This window comes from Pararge aegeria, chromosome 21 (assembly GCF_905163445.1).
Source record: "Pararge aegeria chromosome 21, ilParAegt1.1, whole genome shotgun sequence".
NCBI classification, from domain to species: domain Eukaryota; kingdom Metazoa; phylum Arthropoda; class Insecta; order Lepidoptera; family Nymphalidae; genus Pararge; species Pararge aegeria.
This window is the reverse complement of record NC_053200.1, coordinates 13,259,170-13,280,962: the sequence shown is the minus strand read 5'-3', so window position 1 is coordinate 13,280,962 and position 21,793 is coordinate 13,259,170. Positions and strand designations below refer to the sequence as shown.

The 21,793-nt window shown below is 35.3% G+C and overlaps 1 protein-coding gene across 1 annotated transcript; it reads right to left on the bottom strand.

The window, feature by feature from the left end:
- Positions 1-963: 963 nt before the first annotated feature.
- Positions 964-21,769, bottom strand: LOC120633014 (transmembrane protein 214). Its single transcript, XM_039903043.1, has 10 exons — positions 21,554-21,769; positions 21,323-21,471; positions 20,071-20,353; positions 18,453-18,641; positions 15,424-15,635; positions 14,519-14,744; positions 13,579-13,721; positions 9,052-9,175; positions 5,351-5,747; positions 964-4,502 (listed from the first exon to the last, which is right to left on the bottom strand). The coding sequence occupies exons 1-10, from the start codon at positions 21,672-21,674 to the stop codon at positions 4,376-4,378; spliced, it is 1,971 nt and encodes a 656-aa protein (XP_039758977.1). The 5' UTR covers positions 21,675-21,769; the 3' UTR covers positions 964-4,375.
- Between the last annotated feature and the right edge of the window lie 24 nt (positions 21,770-21,793).

The following is a 21,793-nucleotide window of genomic DNA, read 5'->3' as shown; positions in this document are numbered from 1 at the left end:
GCCAAAATACCACCCTCTTTCAATTCTTGTTTACGACTAATGCCAGTTTCCTAGCCATAGCATTTACCTTTCACCAATCTATTTCGACGACCGATTGGCGCAGCGGGCAGCGACCCTGCTTCAAGCTAAGGTTCAAGACCGTGGGTTCGATTCCCACAACTGGAAAATGTTTGTTTGATGAACATGAATGTTTTTCAGTGTCTTGGTGTTCATATGTATATTATAAGTATTTATGTAGGTTATTTATAAAAATATTCATCAGTCATCTTAGTACCCATAACACAAGCTTACTTTGGGGCTAGATGGCGATGTGTGTTTTGTCGTAGAATATTCTACTAGAAAACTCATATAAGCTAACTTGTCTATGATTCATGCCACAAGGTGTGGTATTTCGTTTTTCTATTATTATATTTTTAATTTTTGGTATGGCTAAATTCATACGAATAGGTTAATAAAAAAAAACAGAATTCCGCACCGCGGAATCGGTGTCGTAACTTCGATGGAGCTTAGCGTCGTTGGTCATCATCAAATCATGAGACATCCGATTTAAGTTGTTTGCTAGGACGAGCATAAGTGTGCCAATTAAGTACTATAATTCCATCCTTACCCCCTTATTAGAAACCTGGCGTAACGTCCAAACTGGTGTGGCGGGGCGGTACCAAGTACTACGTAATTACTACAACGCACCAAGTTTTAATAAGGAGGTAAAGTCCTGGGTTAAATTCATACATATAACTAGCCACGCCCGAAGCCACCCATCAGATCAGAAAATTCAGAAATTATAAAAAACGTCGAAGATATAATTATGGAACTTACGTACCGTTTGTTGTAAAAAAGGGGATAAAAGGATTGCAACCAAATAAAGGTTTATATTGGAGTTCGCCATTATCCGGATTAAGGTGGGCGAAGTTGCGGGGAACAGCTATTAATTAAATAAAGATTAGTAGAAATAAAAAACAGAAATAAAGAAATTCTCTCCTCTTTAATTTCAATACGACACAATGGCGACAGCAATGCGACATTAAGATATAATAAAAAAACTATGTTATAGGACCTTTAAAACCTCTTGTATAAAAAATAACCAACTCATAATGGCTGCAAGGTTAAACACAAATGGGAAACAATATGTAATAAGCCATATAAATGATTTATGTTACTTTTACAAAACACGTAACGCAAAATTTCAGTTATACCGGCTATAAAGAACTGACCAACTGAATTCCTTACAAATCTTGAGGAAGATTTTTATATCGCCAAATAATGTTTAAACAGGTGTATAAATGTAATATATAATAATTCCTGTTAGCTGGCTTATAATACGGTTATTAAAAAAATGTATGAATTGATGTCTCAGTAATCTTTGTGACAGACTTGATCAACTTTTACGATCGCTGTATACCTATTTAAAATGCTCTGTTGGACGAGATTTTTATTACTTTTGTGTTTTAAAATTTAAAAAGCACTTAAAATCGCACTGCCGTATACGTCCTGTATATCTTAAATTAAAAAAAAACACATAAATACACTACAAAACTTATTGTTAGCATTTCATCTCACATTTCAAAAAGTATTTACTTCAGATAAAGTAAATAATATTTGTATGTTAGTAGTTCATTTTAAATATTTTTTTTCGATTTACAATTTAAATGCGCAGGGGAATGTATTTTATCTCTTAACAAAATACTGATTGCTAAAGTCTTAATTGTCATGATAGAATAAATATACTTTGAAATGATATGAACAATTATTGCGTTACGATAATTTGATTTTTGTAATTAAAATTTATAATTTAAAAAAAAGATGCATGCAATTAGGCCAAACAATAAAGCATTCACTTGTGACTTTCATTGCACTCAACACGTTCTCAATCGGGAAGATGTCACATTATTTTTAGGGGCATACATAAATTATTGGGTAAAAACGTTTTTTTTGTGGAGACTTTCAATTGTTAATAATTAATTAACAGTACTAAACTTTTTCTTACCTGCCTAGTATTGTAAAATCCTTTTCATTTCTTTCAAGTATAAACAAAGTTTCCTAAATAGAAAAAAACGAGAGAAAAATAAATTAAAAGATATGATTTTATGATTTTCTTATACCTTTCAATAGAAAAGTGACGTGAAGAGTTTTTAATTTACATTAAAGGACAGGTAAGAATAAATTATCTAGGTAGGCTACACTTGAGGGAACATATTCTATGGGGAAAATTGTCACATTCTTATAAGGGTAAATGTAAATTTATGGGGTAAAAGCGAACTTTGAATGTGATATATTTGACTACCTACTTAACTACACAGTTTTAAGTAAATAAACATAACTACGACAAATAGAGTTAAGAAATGACAAAAAAAAACTATTTCTTACACATTTTTGCTTATTTTTAACAATTTGATGGACTAAATATACTAACAGTAATAACATTTTTACTATATATTTCATTGATTAAAACAAAAATTATCTGTAAATTGCAATTTATTTTGGATCGGGCAGACTGGAATTATACAAGTTCATGAAAGTTGGGACATTCGAGAAATAGTTTTAATCAGTCTGGAAAACAGATTAAAATCAATGAAAGTTCGTGAATTGATACAGTACTAACAGCCGCACCGATTGCCATATCTGCTTATAGCGGACTGCATGTTATATTATCAATTTTTTTAAGTTATGTGTGCGAACCTGACAGCCAAATTTTCAGAGCGCCATATAATTACATATGAATATCAGGACTATGTATTTACGATTATACAATGGGAAGTATCACACAGGAAAACGAATGTATTACAATAAAATAAAATAAATGAATCTATTTTATACTGTATTGTAACGAGCCCCAAGTTAGTTTTAAACATACTGACATGCCGCGGTCACATGTCAATATGCATACATTTGTAAAAAAAAAGGTGCTAAACTAAAAATACATGAGGGTAACATTGAATGTTGTTCTCAGGGTAAATTTGAAAATAAATACATTACTAGGGTAAAATAAGATCCGACAATACAAAGCCAAAACGATTCGAGACGGAAATATAAGTCTTATAGCTGAGACAGATTAAATAATCATGGCCAAATGATATATGAAGATATTACCTCGTCAATTTATCTTTTTTTGATGATTGTTAAATAGAAAATGATAGTAATATAGTTCATTAAGTGTGATTAGTTTAATTTATTATTAGATTTGCAATGTGATGATAAAAACCTTATGGGTGACAACTGCACACTGCAAAAACTAAAGCTGTATGCTTGTTGGTGATGCAAAAGCCAAAGCGGCTTAGTTTTTTCAGTATGACAAAATGAGTATAGACTGACATAAGTCACCCACACAATGTTACAACGAAAAAACTCTTGGTCAATTTACTTTGACATACGTGTTTCGATACTCGACAATGTCTCAACGATTTTGTGCATGAATTATACTAATGTAAATTGAATCGCACCACTCTTAACCACAATTTGTGACGTAAAAATTAACAGTCGTCGTTTATAGACGCATCAAAACTAACGTCATAAAATGGAGAAACAAAACACTAGAAATGCGAGTGACGTGGACAGCATTTCCACAGTCTAGAAAAATGCGTGTTACTCTACTGACAATGTGCAAGCAACTTTATACAGATTCGATTAGTACGTTACTATTCATTTTATGCCCCCATAGGCACCCATGTTAATGCGAGATTAAGAACTATTGCAATAACAAAACGCAGAATTTTACAGATAACAAATTATATGCGCCGAATGTAACCTATTTTTTTACCATTAGTATGTGAGAAGTGCACGCTCGCCAAGGCCTTTAGTCGAAAAATGCTATAACATCAGAGTAAAATGGACTTAATGCGCCTTGGTTTAAAGTTGCATTCTATATTGATTTTATTTTACAGACGTTTCTAAAATGATTGTAAAGTGAGCTTATAAAGTTAACTTTTCGTTTATGATGTGACATAGAGTGAACTATTGCGAAAGTAGCAAAACATCCTCTCGTACAACTTGCACTAAATTTATGAAAAGTTGACTCTATGCCACACAATATAAAGCTTACATTTCAGTGCTTTAATTTGTATTGTATGAGTGTTCATATGGTGTATGAAGGTAATTAAGCTTTACTTCAACGAGTATGACGTTTATTTGACACTGACGATATCGTTTCGATATTCGAAAACCAATGACGCTAGATGTACAATCTCGAACTAAGGACAATCTATCTCACCTGATGCTTGACAGTCTTCGTGAGATAGGACTAAATAAACTGTATAGGACGTATAGGATTAAAAATATGTTGCATTCGGCGCGTGCAGAAATATGTGACCAGATTTGAGTACCCCTGAAAATAAAATAACATTTGAACAACGTCTTATCACATCACACCGCTGGGCGGTCTTCAAGGTATCTCCGAGTAAACGTTGACCTGCTCTCTGAACCAGTGGAAGTACGACGTCATGTGTAACTTGGTGGCGTTTAGTGCCAGCTGGGTCTTGCTATGCAGAATCTCTGGTGCCCATTCACCGCTGGAAAATAAAATTGAAGAAGTTAAAATAATGCTTGTACCGTATGAAGATATTATGTAGAATTTTTATACAATACAAAATTAAAATGTATTTTGAAGCAAACCTCTTTACTTTTTTTTTTGATTCAGTTTTTATAAAGCAATTGTTGTTTTTGGATTTCATTGCATTGACTTTCAACAAAAACAATTAGTATATGAACAGAAACAATAAAAAAACAATCAAATGAATGGAAACAAAACAGTACCTATATAAACTAAGACCAACATGATGAAATATACAATGTTAATAAACATTATTTGCATGCATGGGAAAATAAGAGCGGTGATAGCCCAGTGGGTAGGACTTGGACTTCACTTTCGGGGGGCAGAGTTGGAATCCCATCACCTCTAAGTTTTCTAAGTTATGTGGTGGTTTACAGGTGTTACAAAAAGCACTTGCAAATCATGGTAATATTTGTTTATAGACTTTATCTTGTCTCGGTGAATTAAAGTAGTATAAAGGACTACGTAAACGATAAAAAAGCTTGGGTGTAAATTATTGCTCTAACCAGGTTGCTCTTCTAATAATTTAAAATGACATTGTGAGATGGTGATAACAAAAAAAAAACACCCGGCTAAGTTTGTTGTGGGCTTCTTCTTAGACCGGGACGCGTTTGGAACCCTCGTAGCTTTAGTTTTAAGTTTACGAATGTGGTTATCGCCATCATCTCACTACCGTGTAATTCTTATGTACGCATCAAAAGTGCCACCTGTGGGCCTACTTGAATAAAGATATTTTTGACTTTGACTTTAAACATCTTTGTAAGAAATCAAAGTAATCGTTATACATCGTCGTCTTTTATAACTTACACAAAAACTTTAGTCTTCAAATAGTCAGCTGTCAGCTGGTAATAATCGTTTGAATATTTTCTAACTGCTGTAAATGCACTGACAGCGTAACCTTGGACTGTATCCAACGCTCCGGGAGCGTACTGTTCTATAGTTGCAACCACGATTGGGGTCTTCTCCACAATGTAATCCTTCATATTGGTATACAGTATACCAAGTTTCTTCGATGCAACTATTAGTGCATCTTTTGATAGCTGGGCATACGGTGAGACAGTTTCAACAGTCCGAGCATAGTATACAGGTGTGTTGGTCTCTAGCCAAAGGTAGCCTCGGGCAGATGTTGATAGTGTTTTCTGCCATGCGTACTGACTCTGCTCCAGTATTCCGAGATCTTTCATGAGTTTTCCAGTTGTACTCTCTGTAACAAAAGACAAGTTTAAGAAAAAGAAGAAGAAACACTTTATTGCACGAATAACATACAGGAAAAGAAACAGTAAGGAGTATACAGTACACAATGTAGACATGCAAAGGCGGCCTTATTGCTGCAAGCAATCTCTTACAGGCAACCTTTGTAGATAGGACTTATAGTAAGAGAACAGGGTAGTGCCAAGAGCGTTGATACATAAATACCAAATTGTAAAGATACAAATACATATATAATTTAAATAGATATACGTTATATATAAATATAAAATATACATAATATATATAAATATATAACAAACATAATATATATAAGTAGATTTTAACACACAATTTAAAAGAAAGAATATAAAGAATCTACTTCAAATTCCATCACTCAAAGAGAGGTAGTAGTTCTTCAGATGACTCTTAATTTTTATATATCCTGCAATCAATCCTACATGGATGGATGTGTAGCTTGACATGAAATAATATAACTATTTTATTGACTTTGACGACCTCCTCGGCGCAGCGGAGAGCCCTCTGGTTTGAATTGTAAGTTCCCGGGTTCGATCCGCGCCAGGGGCAATTTGGGAGTTATTTCTGAATTTTCTCTGGTCTGGTCTAAAGGGACGCTTCGGTCCTCGCTTGTTACCACTCTATCGACAGAGACGTGTCACAAAGCGATTAGATATAGGTAATTTTATTTAGATTGGTGCATTACTTGAGCCGAATATAAGTAACAAACGAACAAAAAAATTGTTAAAACGTACTGTCAAGTCGGCAAAACAAGCATACATTGTGCGATCACCTGGTGCTCTTTTAACTGTTTTAGCACCTATTATGAAAATTAAGCTAAATTTATTAAGCTTAAATACTCCACTAAGAGCAGGAGAATCTGTATGGTGTATATTATAACTTTTTCAATACTTGTACTCCACACCAAACAGATCATCGGAAATGTACCCTCTACGCACGTTTCGCTCCGAAACCGAAGCATATTCAGGAGATGAATGAATGAATGAATATACTTTTATTGCACACAACAAAAGTACATAAAAAAAGAAAAGTATAAAAAAACAACGTATACAATTTGGCAATTTGGGAGATGTTAACTTTACAATGAATAATTGTTAAGAAAAACGTGCGTAGACATTGTTAAATACCTGTTTAGTGTGGCAAATTTAGCTTAATTTTCATAATATATAATGGAATTCCGCAAAGTAACGCCGGCTCCTATTATATAATATTTACCTATTAGCACCAATAAGTTGTTGCCATTTTATTTGTGAAATTAATAAATGACCTAATCCACAGTAATATTATATATAAGTCTATGATTCAATAATCACTTTGCAGTGTAAATTGAGTCAAGCTGTGTTATTGATAAGTGGACGTTGTTGATGGTCAATAGGTTAACAATATGTATGTTATCTTATCTGGCATGCCTATTTAACAATTTCACTTATCACCAGGTGATAAATGCAAAGTGGCTGTACTTAGTTGGCTTAAAGATTATCTTGTTGTTTATTGTTCAATCCGTTTGGCCCAAAATAATGAATCGCGTTTCAAGGTCAAGCAAGTAAAAATTAAGCGGATTATTATTAATTACTATTTTAATATTTAATATCCACATTTAGAAAATACGCCTATTGATGTTCCACAGCACAGCAGAAGACAATAATTATATACCCATGACAGCACGGCTAGCATGGGCAGGAGACAATTATATACCCGGGGAAAGGATATAAATGTATCTTCTCCCACAGCTTTATCAACTCTCATAGCACTGACGCACAAGCGGAAATAATATCCATATAACATATGTGTATTAATAAATAGGGGGAAACTTCTCCTATTCCATGTTCCAGTGATTTAGCAGGTGAGCACGTTCATTATATCCCCTGGGATATAATCGGGGATATGAATTTTATGTCCCGCCCGTGATACCCTACAGGCCCCGCTAGCCCTAATTATCGTGTCCACCTGCTAAAGCACGGGAACAGGGAATAGGACAAGTTTACCCCCTTTAATTATAACACATATATTTTTGGATATTATTTCCACTTGTGCGCCAGTTCTCCGAGAGGTGATAAAGCTGTGGGGAAAAAAGATATATTTTTATCCTTTCCCCGGGGAGATGATTGATTGGATAAAGTGGTGGACACATTCCTTCTACCTACAAGTTACACACATCACGTTGATTTAATGCTGGTTGGCGGACTTTCTTGGTTAATATCACATGTTGGTGACAAGAAGCGAGCTTAAATGCCACCCCAGGACACCACTAATTTCTTAACTACGTTCTGGTACTGAGATTTCTTTTTCAGAAAAACTTAATACAATAATTTGTACTGACCGGGGAATGGAATCTCAAGTCAACTAAGTTAAAAAAAAAATAGTTTCACAATTTTTGTAATATGGTAATCTTCCAATATATTTACAATAAATATAACTTAGATATAAATTTTGTATTTTTGAACTATTTTTTTTATTTCCCTAAAATTTTATTTCTCTTTAAGTGATGATGTAGTTTTAGATGGTTCATAACGCGCATTGTACCAAAACGCCATAAGCGGCACGTCTTTGACGGTAAGTTGGTAACTACGCAAAGTCAAAACCTCCAAGCAAGTAAAATTCATAAATTGTTAATTCCCAAATTGTACAGGTATCAAACCCCCTACTTATAAGACTCTGCTGTTCAACACTGCACACAATGAAATATTGCATTTATTATATTGGCTCAATAAATACAACATGTTTTTATTGATTTGATTTGTCTTATCTAACTTATTTTACTGAAGTAATATAGATAGAATATATTTTACAATACAAGGTGTAAATGAAAACCGAAATAAGAATTCACAGTTTTTTAGAGGTACATTAAATTTACTATCTCTGAGACTTATCTGTGGAACCGAAACGCTAATTATTTTTTGAGTAATTCACTGCCGTAGTTTTGAATGAAAGATATCAGATAACATGCAAAATTAAAATCAAGTGACTCCAGTCACTTTATTCGGTATGTGCCGCATAGCGTAGGTACTATGCGCGTGTCGGTCATTAATCTTCATAAGCAAACACATTTTTACAGGGTTATTCTTATGAAATATACTTATGACCCCTTCAACAGTATTTTGTAATAAGTTTACACATTTTATATGTTTCCATGGGAGTGATTGATTGGTCACTCTTAGATTATCTATTATAATTACAATAAGAATAAATAGATATGTTTAGATGAAGTGTATTTTAGTTGTAACTGGCGAATAAAAAAAAAAGAATCAAATATCACAATACAAAGGTTCTTTTTTACTTACTGGGAAAATTGCCTCCAGCTAGCTGAACATCATAGGCCACAAGTCCAGCAATGCCGACCAGCAGTAAGAAGCTGGCCCACAGCCAAGGGAACCTTCTAGTGCTTGTCATCCTGTCTAGAATATCCTGCAAAGAATATTTTCAGTCACAAATTGATAGAATAAAGTTGAGAATAGTCCCCGAGAAATGTTCTAATTTCTATTTGTTCGGAAACACCTGGAAATCTAGTCGTAGTAAACAATCCTTAAGGCTTCCTTAGAAGTGATACTGATAAGCAGAAAAATCTATGACAACAGCAATGGGGCAATGTTGACATAGACGTTAAAATATCAATTGTCTTTTTCCTATTGTGTTGTTAGTGCAGCTCTAGGAAACCAATGCATTTGTGCCAGCACTATAGACTCAATCGACAAGTGCTGTTAGAGCACTTGTCTATAGTGCTGGCACAAATGCATTGGTTAAGCATTATACACATGCTAGCATCACTGAGCTGGAAAAAACTATGAACAAATGCATGACACTATTAATCTGTCCAATCCCATAACATGTACTTTTGGCTCTGTAATCTTAGGGCAAATGGATTTGAGAGGGCTGACTTTGAATATCAGTACTTAATAAATAATGCACAATTATAGTCTGTGTATATCCAGTAGTTGTCTAAAGTATTTCTAGTTCTGTGAAGCAAGATGTGAAAATGAATGGTGTTTTACAAATTTACTATGATGTTAAAACTGAATTCATCATAAGATGAACTGCTTAATAGGATAAGAATGATAAAGAGCCATAAAACATATGTATGTACCTACACAGAAGTCAAATGTAAATAAGTTTCAGTGCTAAACCCTGAGAAACATGCTTAAAAAAGACATATGTTGAGACAGTAAAACAGGAAATCATGTTGTATGTGCTACCATACAGAATTATCAGGCTACCAAAACCAGCAACTTCTACGACTGGTGGGAAACTGGCAGCCTTGTTCTCTAGTAGTAAAAAAGATAACATGTCATGTCAACCTTAGGAAATTATGGAATGAGCGAAAAGTCAATAGGCAATTCAATTCCTACTCAAGAATCTACTTCGGTCAGCCTAATGGTTTATTAAAATAAAAATATAGAATGTTACAGGATGGAAAAGAGAAATAAACATGTATTCAAGCGTCCATTCTAAAATCACGTCGAAACAATATATTCTAACAAACATAAGGATAAATACTATTTTGTTGAGCACAGTGCACAGTACCTATGTTGGAAAAAAGACATACATGCATTTCAACTCATTAAAATCCCCATATTACCTTGTTGATTGTGACCAAGGTACACGATTCAAATAGGATATCTTAAAATATAAATACGTTTACTCCCGCAAAGCACGGCTAACGGATGTTAGCATTGTTTTACTGTTAGATTTTTACGACGAATGTAGACTACGATATGTAAACCGATATTTGGGCGCGCGGACTACTTAGCTCGTGTAAAAGTCGTAATTCCACTATCGCTGTTGAGAAAACAAGATGTACCTATACTTTTAATTACCTCTACGCATAATTATCACGTTAAAACGCCCTATGGAAAATTTCGTAATCTGAACACAACTTGTTGGAAATAGTATTGATTTATATTCTTGAACTCACCGATGGAACCTTTTGCCACAAAAACTTTAATACACTCGAAAACACAGACGCGTTGCACAAAATGAGAAACTCGTTTATATTTCGAACAGAATGTCAATTTTCTCGTATTCCGAAATGACCTTTCGATTTGGGTAGACTTGTCATTGATTGATAGTTGAGACTGAATGTGTTGCTAGAGCAGAAAAATATTGTTCGGACCTCAATGTGTTGCTATGTTATAAAGAATAACGTCGATTATTTTATTCCTTCGTTGTATAAAACCTATTTATTATTCAGTACTCATTTATCACGAATCACGAATTATTCTACGACAGTCGGCTTTGATTTAAAATAAAAATATTGATAGTTACAATAAAATGCAAAAGTGTCAGTTTATTTGTTGATCGCGCAGATATTGATAAAATTGGGACAAAAAAGGATTTTAGAAGGATTAGGATATAGGGAGGATTATAATTAATTAACTCTTCGAAACCAAGTTACAAAGTTACAGGTGTATGTATGTGTGTTCGTTCGACCATTTCTCCTTAACTATTGATAGGATTGGGGCAATTTGGATGGATTTTTATAATTTGTACACTTAGTAACTCATAAAAAAATATACAACACAAACAAGAGACAAATTAGAGGCCTACAATTTTTCTTATCGTCGATTTTGATTTATAAGATATTATAATCAATATTCTTATTTTTTTAATGGGTTTTTACTAAAAAGTAACACTAAATTCACATATTAACTCAAGTATTTCACACATTCTGCCGGGTGTTCTTTTTCAGAAGTCAGCGAGAGAGCGAGTCATTGAGTATGCAAGCAAACATTAATTCGTTCTGAATAAGGTTGAGTACCTACGCATGAATTTCACGCGGGCAAAGCCGCGACCACATCTAGTATAATATTAATAAATGAGGATTGTTAAGAACTTTTGTTGAAAGTGGAGATAAGGATTTTAAAAATTTATGATGCTTTTAACCTAATGATTATAGGTAGGTACGAGTTATTCAAAACATGCGGTGATAGCATAGTGGGTAAGGCTTCGGGGGGACGTGTTCGATTCGAGTTTGATCGCGTCAACGTCACATCCGACTTTTGGGCGTTATATGCTATTTTTTAATTTAAGGAACTAAAATATCACTCGCTTTAATGTTGAACAAAAATATTGTGAAGAAACCTGATCACCCTTGAAAGTAGTGAAGTCTACAAAACCACATCTGGCGCGCGTGTTGGACTATTGTCTAAATCTACTTAGAGTATAAAGGATTACATAAACGATAAAAAAGCTTGGGTGTGAACAATTGCTCTAACCAGGTTGCTTCTTAAATATTTTCTAATGACAATGTGAGATGGTGATAACAAAAAGAACAACCGGCTAAGTTTGTTGTGGGCTTCTTAGACCAGGGCGCGTTTGGAACCCTCGTAGCTTTAGTTTTAAGTTTACGATTGTAGTTATCGCCATCACTACTCACTGCTATGGACACATTTTGTATATAATCAACGCATCAAAAGTTCCATCTATGTGCGTGCCTATTTGAATAAAGAAATATTTTACTTTGACTTTACTAGTTCCGAGAGGTGCCCGTTCTATGCAGTGTGCTAATAATTCAATGTGATACAATAGAAATAGCTAAAGTTAGTATAATACGTAATATAGAAAATAAAAATTATAAAAAGGAACCGAAATTGGTAAACAACTATAAAGTAGGAAATGAATATTTTCTACAACATTTTAAGTCGGTGCCAAGTAAAATGGCAATGGTGGAGTTGCAGGAACATTTTACCCTTTCATCAATAAATAATAATAAAGATTTTGCTCCAATCGCGCGTAAAGGTTACAGGTTACTTTTGTTTAAACTTATTGTAATTTTGGCATTGAAATTTTGACACGTGAAAGTGTGTGTGTGTGTGTGTGTTCGTAAATTAGCTTTTAGTGAGTAGTTTTGCAATTATTTAACTTATAATAGCCAAATGTGGAATGCTCATAGCCCTTATTCGGGAAAAGCAATATCTTATATATTTATAAAATATTGCTTTTCCTGAGGCTGGGGTGTTGATGGTTGAGGAGTTCTGCCACTATTTCATCATCAGTGTAGCGGTCTCCACATTACAGAACTAGATGGCGCTACAAAAATCCTGCATCGCGCTAGCGAAGTGTTCACAAAGAATACCTATATATACAACTTCCAAAAATGAATGTTCGGACCTGGGACCCCGAGCACGATCACCCGCTCGGATGAAGATCTTCCTATTGTTACAGTCAAGCGTATCACCATAGCTCTCGTACAATCAGCTTTCAGGGGGTTCGACTAATACTGGTACAGGGGATATAATCATATAATTTTTATCCCCTGTCCGTGTTGGCCCTGCTGGTGGGCCATATTCTGCAATAATACTAAAAAAAAGCGCTCGTCAAGTCCCGGTTTGGTCGCACGCAGGACGCAAACTTGGACGCCGCTTAGTAGGCAAACTGACACAAATGAAAAAAATCTAAAATAGCGTGTTCGTAACATGAAACGACTGTCTAATTAATTATGAATAGTGCGGATTTGTTGACTCCACGCGCCGTCGAGAACATTATGGTGAACTCTCAGGTATTCAGGTTTCCTCACGATGTTTCCCTTTAGCGATTAAAGCAAGTAATATTTACATTGTTAAAATTAAAAATGAACTCCCTGCAATAGACCTATGTCCAGCAGTGGACGTCAATTGGTTGATAATTCCGAAACCGCTTCTAGACCTGCCTAACGCACCTTCACGCGTGCACGCACGCACGTAGGCACGCACGCACGCACGCACGCAGGCACGCACGTAGGCACGCACGCACGCACGACCCGCACACACACACACACACATAATAAAAATATATTCCGATTATTATATCCTGTTGCAACCGCTTAATAGACTCACCTGGCATATCTTGTTGGCTTTCACAACCGTCTCGTCTTTCTTCTTCCCCTTCAGAGTTTCACCGCACACCTCCGTGAACTGTGTGACGGTCGCCCTCAGCGACTTTTTCTTCAGTCTTGGACTGACCTCGGTCCAATTGGTATCTACGCAAAGTAATATTTATATCAATTCTCTGATTAAAAACTACCCAAACAAACAAGAGTGTAAACACAAAAGCTAGTATATTAATATATTTATGTACGTTTAACGAAGAACCAGGCAATGCCTAAGTAAGTAACGCCTAATCAAACCCGATTCCTTTCACCATTCGATTTTCATCTTCATCTTATATACGTCTTCATCTTATATACGTATCTTCATCTTGTATACGTACGTGTGTATGTCACTGAACTCGTCCATTTTTCAGCGGAAAAATTCATTCAAATCGGCTGGACCGATTTGAATGAATTTTTTGGTATATTATAATATAGATTCACAAATCAGCCCGCCAGATGGCGCTGGGGTCCGCTAGTATGTTAATATAATACGACAATACAAGTACCCATAACAGAAGCTACGCTTACTTCAGGGCTAGATGGCGATGTGTGTATTGTCGTAATATATTTATTTATCTAAAAGTAATCCAGAAACGGCGATAGCGCATTGGGTAGGAGCTCGACTACACTTTCGGGGGGCCGAGTTCGAATCCCAGCACGCACCTCTAACTTTTATAAGTTATGTGCGTTTTGTGAAGGAAAACATCGTGAGGAAACCTGCATGCCTGAGTTCTACGTAATGTTCACAAAGGTGTGTGGAGTCCACAAATCCGCACTGGTCCAGCGTGGTGGACTTCGGCCTTAACGCCTCCTAATTGTGGGAGGAGACTCGTGCTCTGGGAAGGTAATGGGTTGATGTGATGAAGATGATAAATCCACAATTTTTACTTGTAAGGTCGACTCACCTATATACTCTAACAAGGTGGCAGACTGTTTGCTGCACCTATTGAACAGTTGTCTCCAAGTGGCGTTGCAGGAGTCATCTTTATGCAGACAGTCCACCAGGGTTTCCACTAGGACCCTGTTGTAAGGGTCCAGGGAGGAACCGCTGAGGTACTGGTTCGGCAGCTTCTTCATCAGGTGGTTGAAGGCCACTTGTAATTTATTTCCGCTATGGTTGAAATAAATGTCCTAAGGGGAAAATTTGCAAATTAATATCAAAGTGATTTCATTTAGTTTATAATCTTTATTTGCAAGTTAAAAAAACAGAAGAAAAATTATAAAGAAATTAAAAATATACACGAACAGAAGTACTATACGAAAGCCCTTATGGCTCAGTAGCGATCTCTGGCAGGCAAACTTAGGATAACGAAAATAAGAGGATAAGTCTGCAGGTTGTGCACAATTACCAAAAAAGTGCATTCGAATAAGTAAAGATTACACAAATAAAATAATACAAAATATAAAAAACTGTTATAAGTTTGACATGGCTGTGTATATGAGCGTGTGTGTGTGTGGGTACTTGCGTGTGTGCGTGCGTGAGTGCGTTGTTGTGTGTGTCTGCCTGTGGCATTGTATTTGCCGAACGGATGAAACGTTAATTTTATTTCAAAGGTAAAATAATCGAGAGTGAAACTGTTAAAAGCCTAACATGGCTGTGTGTATGGTCGTGTGTGTGTGCGTGTGTGTGTGTGTGTGTGTGTGTGTGTGTGTGTGTGTGTGTGTGTGAAAACTTGCGTGTGTGCGTGCGTGAGTGCGTTGTTGTGTGTGTCTGTCTGTTGCGTTGTATTTGCTGAACGGATGAAAAGTTTAATTTTATTTCAAAGGTAAATTATTCGGCGAAAGAAAGGCGGGAGTTTCTGTCGCTTACCTTGTATTTACTTAATTGCTTGATGAGATCATTTGACAGATCTTTTGACAGCGCATTCCGTTTGTTGTTCACCATATCGAACATGGCGATGAGCTGGTCGAACGACACCTTCGCCATTTTCCCGTGCCGCGTTAGTATCTCCTCCAAATAGTTTATTGCGTATTTTGAATAATTCTTCAATTCGACTATTGGGAGGAAGAGTTCTTGCCAGGCTGGAAGGAAAACCTTTATAAATTTATTCGAAATATGAAATTCAAAAATTCTTTATTCATGTAGGATCACGACTAATGCAAATAAGTAGATCGAGGCATTGAGAGGAATGTCGTAAAATTTATTCATTCGAGCAATGAATACTGATTGCGTTTTGAGATCTGTTTTCTTCTTTTTATCTTTGCGTATTAAAACGATTCTATACATTGAAATTTCTTTAAGAGCCGAGAAGTGAGCAGCTTTTTATATGCCTATAACAGGCACTTATGAAGCGTTCATACATCATCTATAATTAAATAATTGTAAGGGTATGGTGATAACTTCGTTCGCCAACTTAAACCTAAAGCTACTAGGGTTCCAAACTCGCCCTGTTCTAAGAAGAGACCATAACAAACTTAGCCGGGTATATATTATATTAAACAGCCGGCTTAGTTTGCTATGGGCTTCTTCTTAGACCAGTAAACTTAATGTACGCGCCACGAGATAATTTTGTCTACCCACTATCTCGTCTGATCGCATACAAACACGACAAGAAAATGGTGGACAATTATTTCGTGGTGCATAATGTCAGCTCTATAGGGCGCGTTTGAAAACTGCTACCATTTTACTGAGGCGTGTTCTAGATCATACTAATTAAAATATTGTTTTTCAAGCGTATGCATTTCATCAGGTAACTTCTTTAGAATAAATAACAGAGCGAAGCCTTTAGGCACGATTCACACGGCGTGTGTTATTATTTTCATTATACATGCGATAAAATAGCAAGCAATAAACATTGCACACGTTTTACAGCATCGTCAGCGCGTATAAAATGCGTCGTGTGAATACGCCCTTAGTTAACTTGGGTGAAATAGCATTCTACTGTGTTTTCATAATCTTTTTATAGGTATACTATATATTTTAACTCAGTAGTTAACATACACAGTGAAGTTTTTTTTTCTCTTATAATAGTCGCGCATTTACTCTTTCCAATGTGTGGACATTATTTATTGGTCAAAATAAAGAAATACACAAAAAAACAAAATAAAGAAAATTAAATCCTTATATTGGTGCATAAGAAGCATCCTGTAACGCTTGTCAGTCGCGTGGCGCTGCAGCATATAAATATTTCTCATATTTCAAATTCAAATTTCAAAATTCATTTATTTCAAGTAGGCCTAATATAAGCACTTTCGAAACGTCAAGTCTGTCTGTTCGTAGTGATTCTACCACCGGTTCGGAAGGCAGATTATATTTATTGGAGATACCTAATTTAATCAGCTGCTTCCAAATTTCTAAATTATGAAATTAATGTTTTAATTTTTAAACACTGGCGTAGTTAGCTTCAGTTATTTTGAATATTACTTAGAGTTGAGTACTCAGATAGGGTAAATGGATATATTAAGATAGAGCTGTCAATGTTCGAAATTAATAAAAATCACGGATTTTAAACAGGTTTTTCTTCGCACTTTAAAATAGATCACCTTTATTCTAGAGGGTGGGTAGGTACCTACTGACGGCTGAATGGATACTAAAATACAGGTTATCTCGTAAAAATTACCTTGAGAATGTCAGTTAGCAAGATAATGTTATGGATGACAAAGAATATATATGTTTGAGATAAAATTATCAGTTGTTTACATAACTGATGTATTTGTAGAAAAATACAAATATAAATAATTACATATTTGTGCATAATAAGAGATTAAGTGATTTCTTTATTTTAATGTTACACTACAAATTCACCCTGGATGCCTTCTGCAGGGCTAGCACAGGTAGGAGACAAAAATTATATCCCCCACAGGGGATAAAATTAACGTTTACACCTGCTCACGGGAACATGGAATAGGAGAAGTTTACAACCGTTTATTTTTACACATATATTATTTGTATATTAATTCCGCTTGTGCGCCAATGCTCTGGCAGTTGATAAAGCTGTGTGGTGGTTACGCTTTCTTGCAAAAACTTCTTAACCGATCCTCATGAAACTTTCTACACAAATTCTTGGAAGTGTTAGAAGTAATATAGGATACTTTTTATCCCGACATTATGCTCGGTGTCTTTGGGAGAGTGGATGAAAGTGTTTGACGATTTTACACCATAACTCCGACAAATTGTAACCAATTTAAATAATTATTTTAGTAATAAAGAGGTTATAATATGTGTTTAATTTTGTACAAACTGTGGCTGGAGATAGAGGACAGAACTCCTCAGCGGACAGCTGCAAACCCCTCGTACAAGGCTTAGCAACACTGAGTACTTGAATTTTTTTTAGAACTACAACTAAATTTAATGCCACATCAAAAAAAAAAATCAAACGCAGACGAAGTGGCGGGCAACAGCTAGTATCCTTATAAATTTGTCCCCTGTCCAGGCTAGCCGTGCTGGTGGTAAGCAATGGTGCAGTCTAAGAAGGTAGCGGGCTAACTTGTTAGGGGTTTTGTACTGAAATGTTTAATTGTTTGGCCACAGAGAAAGCTTCCCACCTGAACATTGAAAATTCCCAAATTCTATCCTACCGGGAATCGAACTCAGGTCTACAGGACTACAGCGCTAACTACAGCGCCACAAATCAGGTAGGTATTGGATACTCAGTATATGTACAACGGTGTCAGCACAACAGCTTTCCTAAGAAATTCATTCCAAAAAAACAGTAACCAAGCAAAAATAAAACATTGAACTTTAATAGGCACTCACGATACAGGCTTGCTTATGGATTTTTTTTATTAGTATCTATTGTCCTTCATCAACCACTGACAAACCAATTATAATAGGTATGTGCCCTGTGAACTAAGTTGTACTTGTAATCTATCTCCAAAGACATTAATCAATTAATTTACCTTTCATTCCGACAGCGAAGTTACTAAGTCCACCTTGGCCTAGAACCCATAACAATGATAGGCCTATTGGTGGCCTGTTCTGGTAGGAGTTCCTTAGGCTTACACTCTTAGCTATGGACGCCACACAGAAGTCTGGGTTTTCGAGCGCTAGCATCTGTAGTAGGAGCCTGTGTCCGTTGACAGATTGACCTAAAAGAAATAACAACAAAAATAAAAATAAACAAATAAATATACTACGATAATACACAGGTCGCCAACTAGCTCCAAAGTAAGCGTAGCTTGTGTTATGGGTACTATGATGACTGATGAATACTTTCATGACGGAAAACCCAGACACTGAAAAAGATTCATGTTCATCACACAAATATTTCTAGCTGAGGGAATCGAACCCACGGCCTTGGACTCAGAAAGCAGGGTCGCCGCCCACTGCGCCAATCAGAAGCCAAATAATACTGTAGTTGTCAGCAAAATAACATTTATAGGATGCCACTGCCAAAGTCCATTGATAGACTCTAGGCTGTAGTGCCTAGGTGATTCTATTTGAAATGTGGATTTTAATTCTTATAAATTTGGGTGTAGATTTACTTTACAAAATTTAATTGATTGACACCCAGTGGCGTACATAAAGTGTATGCACAGGGTACGCAGATGATACAAAATGAAGAAAATCCCCAGTATGAGTTATAAATACTTAAGGGTAGGCTTTTTATAACTCTTACAATGCCTATCCCTAAGTTTTTAATAACTCGTACTAGAGATTTTCTTCATTTTATATCATCTGCATTCCCTTTGCATACCCTCTATGCACGCCACTAAAATTATACCAATTGAAGTGTGTATGTGCATATAGCTTGGTTTAATGAACAACTTCAAAACAGAAGGTTATAATTTGGTTGTTTGTTTGCTAAATTCCTCTGCTTGTCAAGTCCTAAGCCACAATGCATTGAGAGTATCCCTCAAAAGAAATCAAGTCCTTAAATTTTAGAGCCACATATTGTAGTTTGGGTGTTTATCTCTCTTACATCAAATGAAACAGATATTTGAGAAAAATTAAACTCAAATTAGCATTAATGAAACCCACAATCTCTTAACCAAACATATACTTTAAAATGCATTTTACTGTAAAAATTTCAATTGTTTTAATTAAAATGCATAAAATATTATATTATAATACTCGTATTATATATATAAAAGCTGTTATGCAATGTACATTAAGATTTTCAACCTGTTACCACAAGATATACATATTTTACCACTGAGAAGATTCAAACCAGCTTCGAAGAAATGGCTCTTACAAAATTTATTTTATTCGGTTAAGGAATTTTTAGTGCACAAAAATATTTGACTAGATATATATACCAATACTGACATTAAACTTAATACTATGCTTTTTAATTTACCCCAATATTTGGAGGTTGATGTGAACAACATATAAGTGTTTAGTACCTATTATATTTGAATTTAATCCTTCCAAAAGAATCAATTTTTACGACAATCTTAAGACAATTTTCTGTAGATAAACTTTGAAATTTACAGTAGGTAGTGTAGGAATTTACCTTGTATCTCTAATTTCATCTGAAAAAAGGGAGGTACTGAAAGAATTACAATAAATGCTTACCTCTAGTCATATCATTAGCTATTGCTGTCAGGGTAACATCAAAGAACAGTTGCGTATTTGCTTTCCCTGCTTCATTCAATACATTTTTTAACTGCCCCCTTATTGGTGCAGGCATGACACATAGAGGGTAGTCTCGAGGATAGTTTGAAAATGTTGGTTCCTCTATATCTATCAGGGTTTTTGAGTTTAGGAAACTGGCAACCTCTTTCAACCAGACTAGCGGAGCATTTGAAAACCTTAACTTATTGGTTGTTATTATATTTGCTAGCTCACTTGGGTCAATCTGAAAAAGACAACAGTAATTCAGTGAGTTATGTGATAGTACATTAAGCCTTTGTATTTTAACTGTTTACGATATGATGATTGTTGAGATGTTTGGTGTTTTTCTCCCAATCTAGCATTGTACAAAAAACTCCCATTCATCCATTTTACTCCAACTTACATGTTTACAGATTTCTGATTAATTGATACTCAAAAACCCCTCAGCATTTTTCATATAAAGAGAGATAAATATTAGTTTGAGGTATTTATTACACAGTGTTCCTTTAGCAAGAAGAGAGCACAATTTTTTACTAGTATTTATATTCCACAATTGACGGTGATTGTAAGAAAGCTTTTTTATTTTAAATGACAATTACAAACAAGCAACCAAACATTGGGTTTGAAGGTTTAGCAACCAAGCAAGCTAAGCTGTGGTGCTTGCATAGGTAACATGATGATGATGATGATGATGTACTCCATGACGTCAACGGCGACACCTTGGCTTTATCGTCTTGAGTGTGCACGGATTCTTCTTCTTCTAAGCTAGCTCTTGTAAGCGCTTCGCTTGTTGTTTGTGAAATTTTCCACTGTTGCTCGCTACTCCAGCCATCCAAGCTCGTTCCAGAATCCCAGTATACCACCCTGGTTGCTGAGGACTTCTGGGATAGTGGCTGGTGATCCCAGGTGTGCACGGATATGACTAGCGTAGCCAAATTTAGTTTTAAAGATTCGATTGCACGACACGCAGTAAAGTTGACCGCTGTTATTATAATTAGACGTATAGGAAGGCTTATGCCTAATTTTTTTGTTGTAGCTCTTTGATTCAATTCTAGACATTTCATTTCAAAGGTTTTACGTATAGGTAACATACTAAGTGCTTCACCTCACTACTTCATACAAATGTGAAGTGGACGGATGAACTTCAACCCTCTAAGGACTTTAAGTACAACAAATTAGTACTAAATTGATAAAGATAATTTCATAAGATTACCGCTTCAAGAGCTTCTTCGATGGTTTTAGGCGGTTTAGGCTTGGCTGGTTCAGATTTCTTTTTCTTCTTTTCCCCATTCTTCTTACTATCCTTTGACGACAATCTGGTATCATCTATTTCCATACCCGCATAATATGATTTCGGTGGCACTATAACATAAATTTATTAATTATTTAAATTTATAGTCAGCAAATATTTTATAATTTTTTTTTATTACGGTATTTAACTTACCGACGTCTTCAACTTTCGGACCATTTTTGGTTGGCTTTTTATCCTCATCTTTGGCGGTTTTCACTTTTCCATTTTGAGACTTTTTGCTTTTACCAACGACTTCCCACTGTCCGCTCGACATAATTAATTTATTTTCGGGATTATTATTTTAACTATACTATATTTAAATATTTTTTGTAAATATAGTGAAAGCGACAGGTTACACGTCAAAAACAAAGTAAAAAACGTCAAACTGAAATG

Coding starts and splice junctions, on each gene's coding strand:
- LOC120633014 (XM_039903043.1), bottom strand. CDS start 21,674: ATGTCGAGCGGACAGTGGGAAGTCGTTGGTAAAAGCAAAAAGTCTCAA. Junction 18,642..20,070: donor AGCTAATGATATGACTAGAG/GTAAGCATTTAT, acceptor TATTTCTTTTAG/GTCAATCTGTCAACGGACAC. Junction 15,636..18,452: donor CTTCGCTGTCGGAATGAAAG/GTAAATTAATTG, acceptor TTTTCCTTCCAG/CCTGGCAAGAACTCTTCCTC.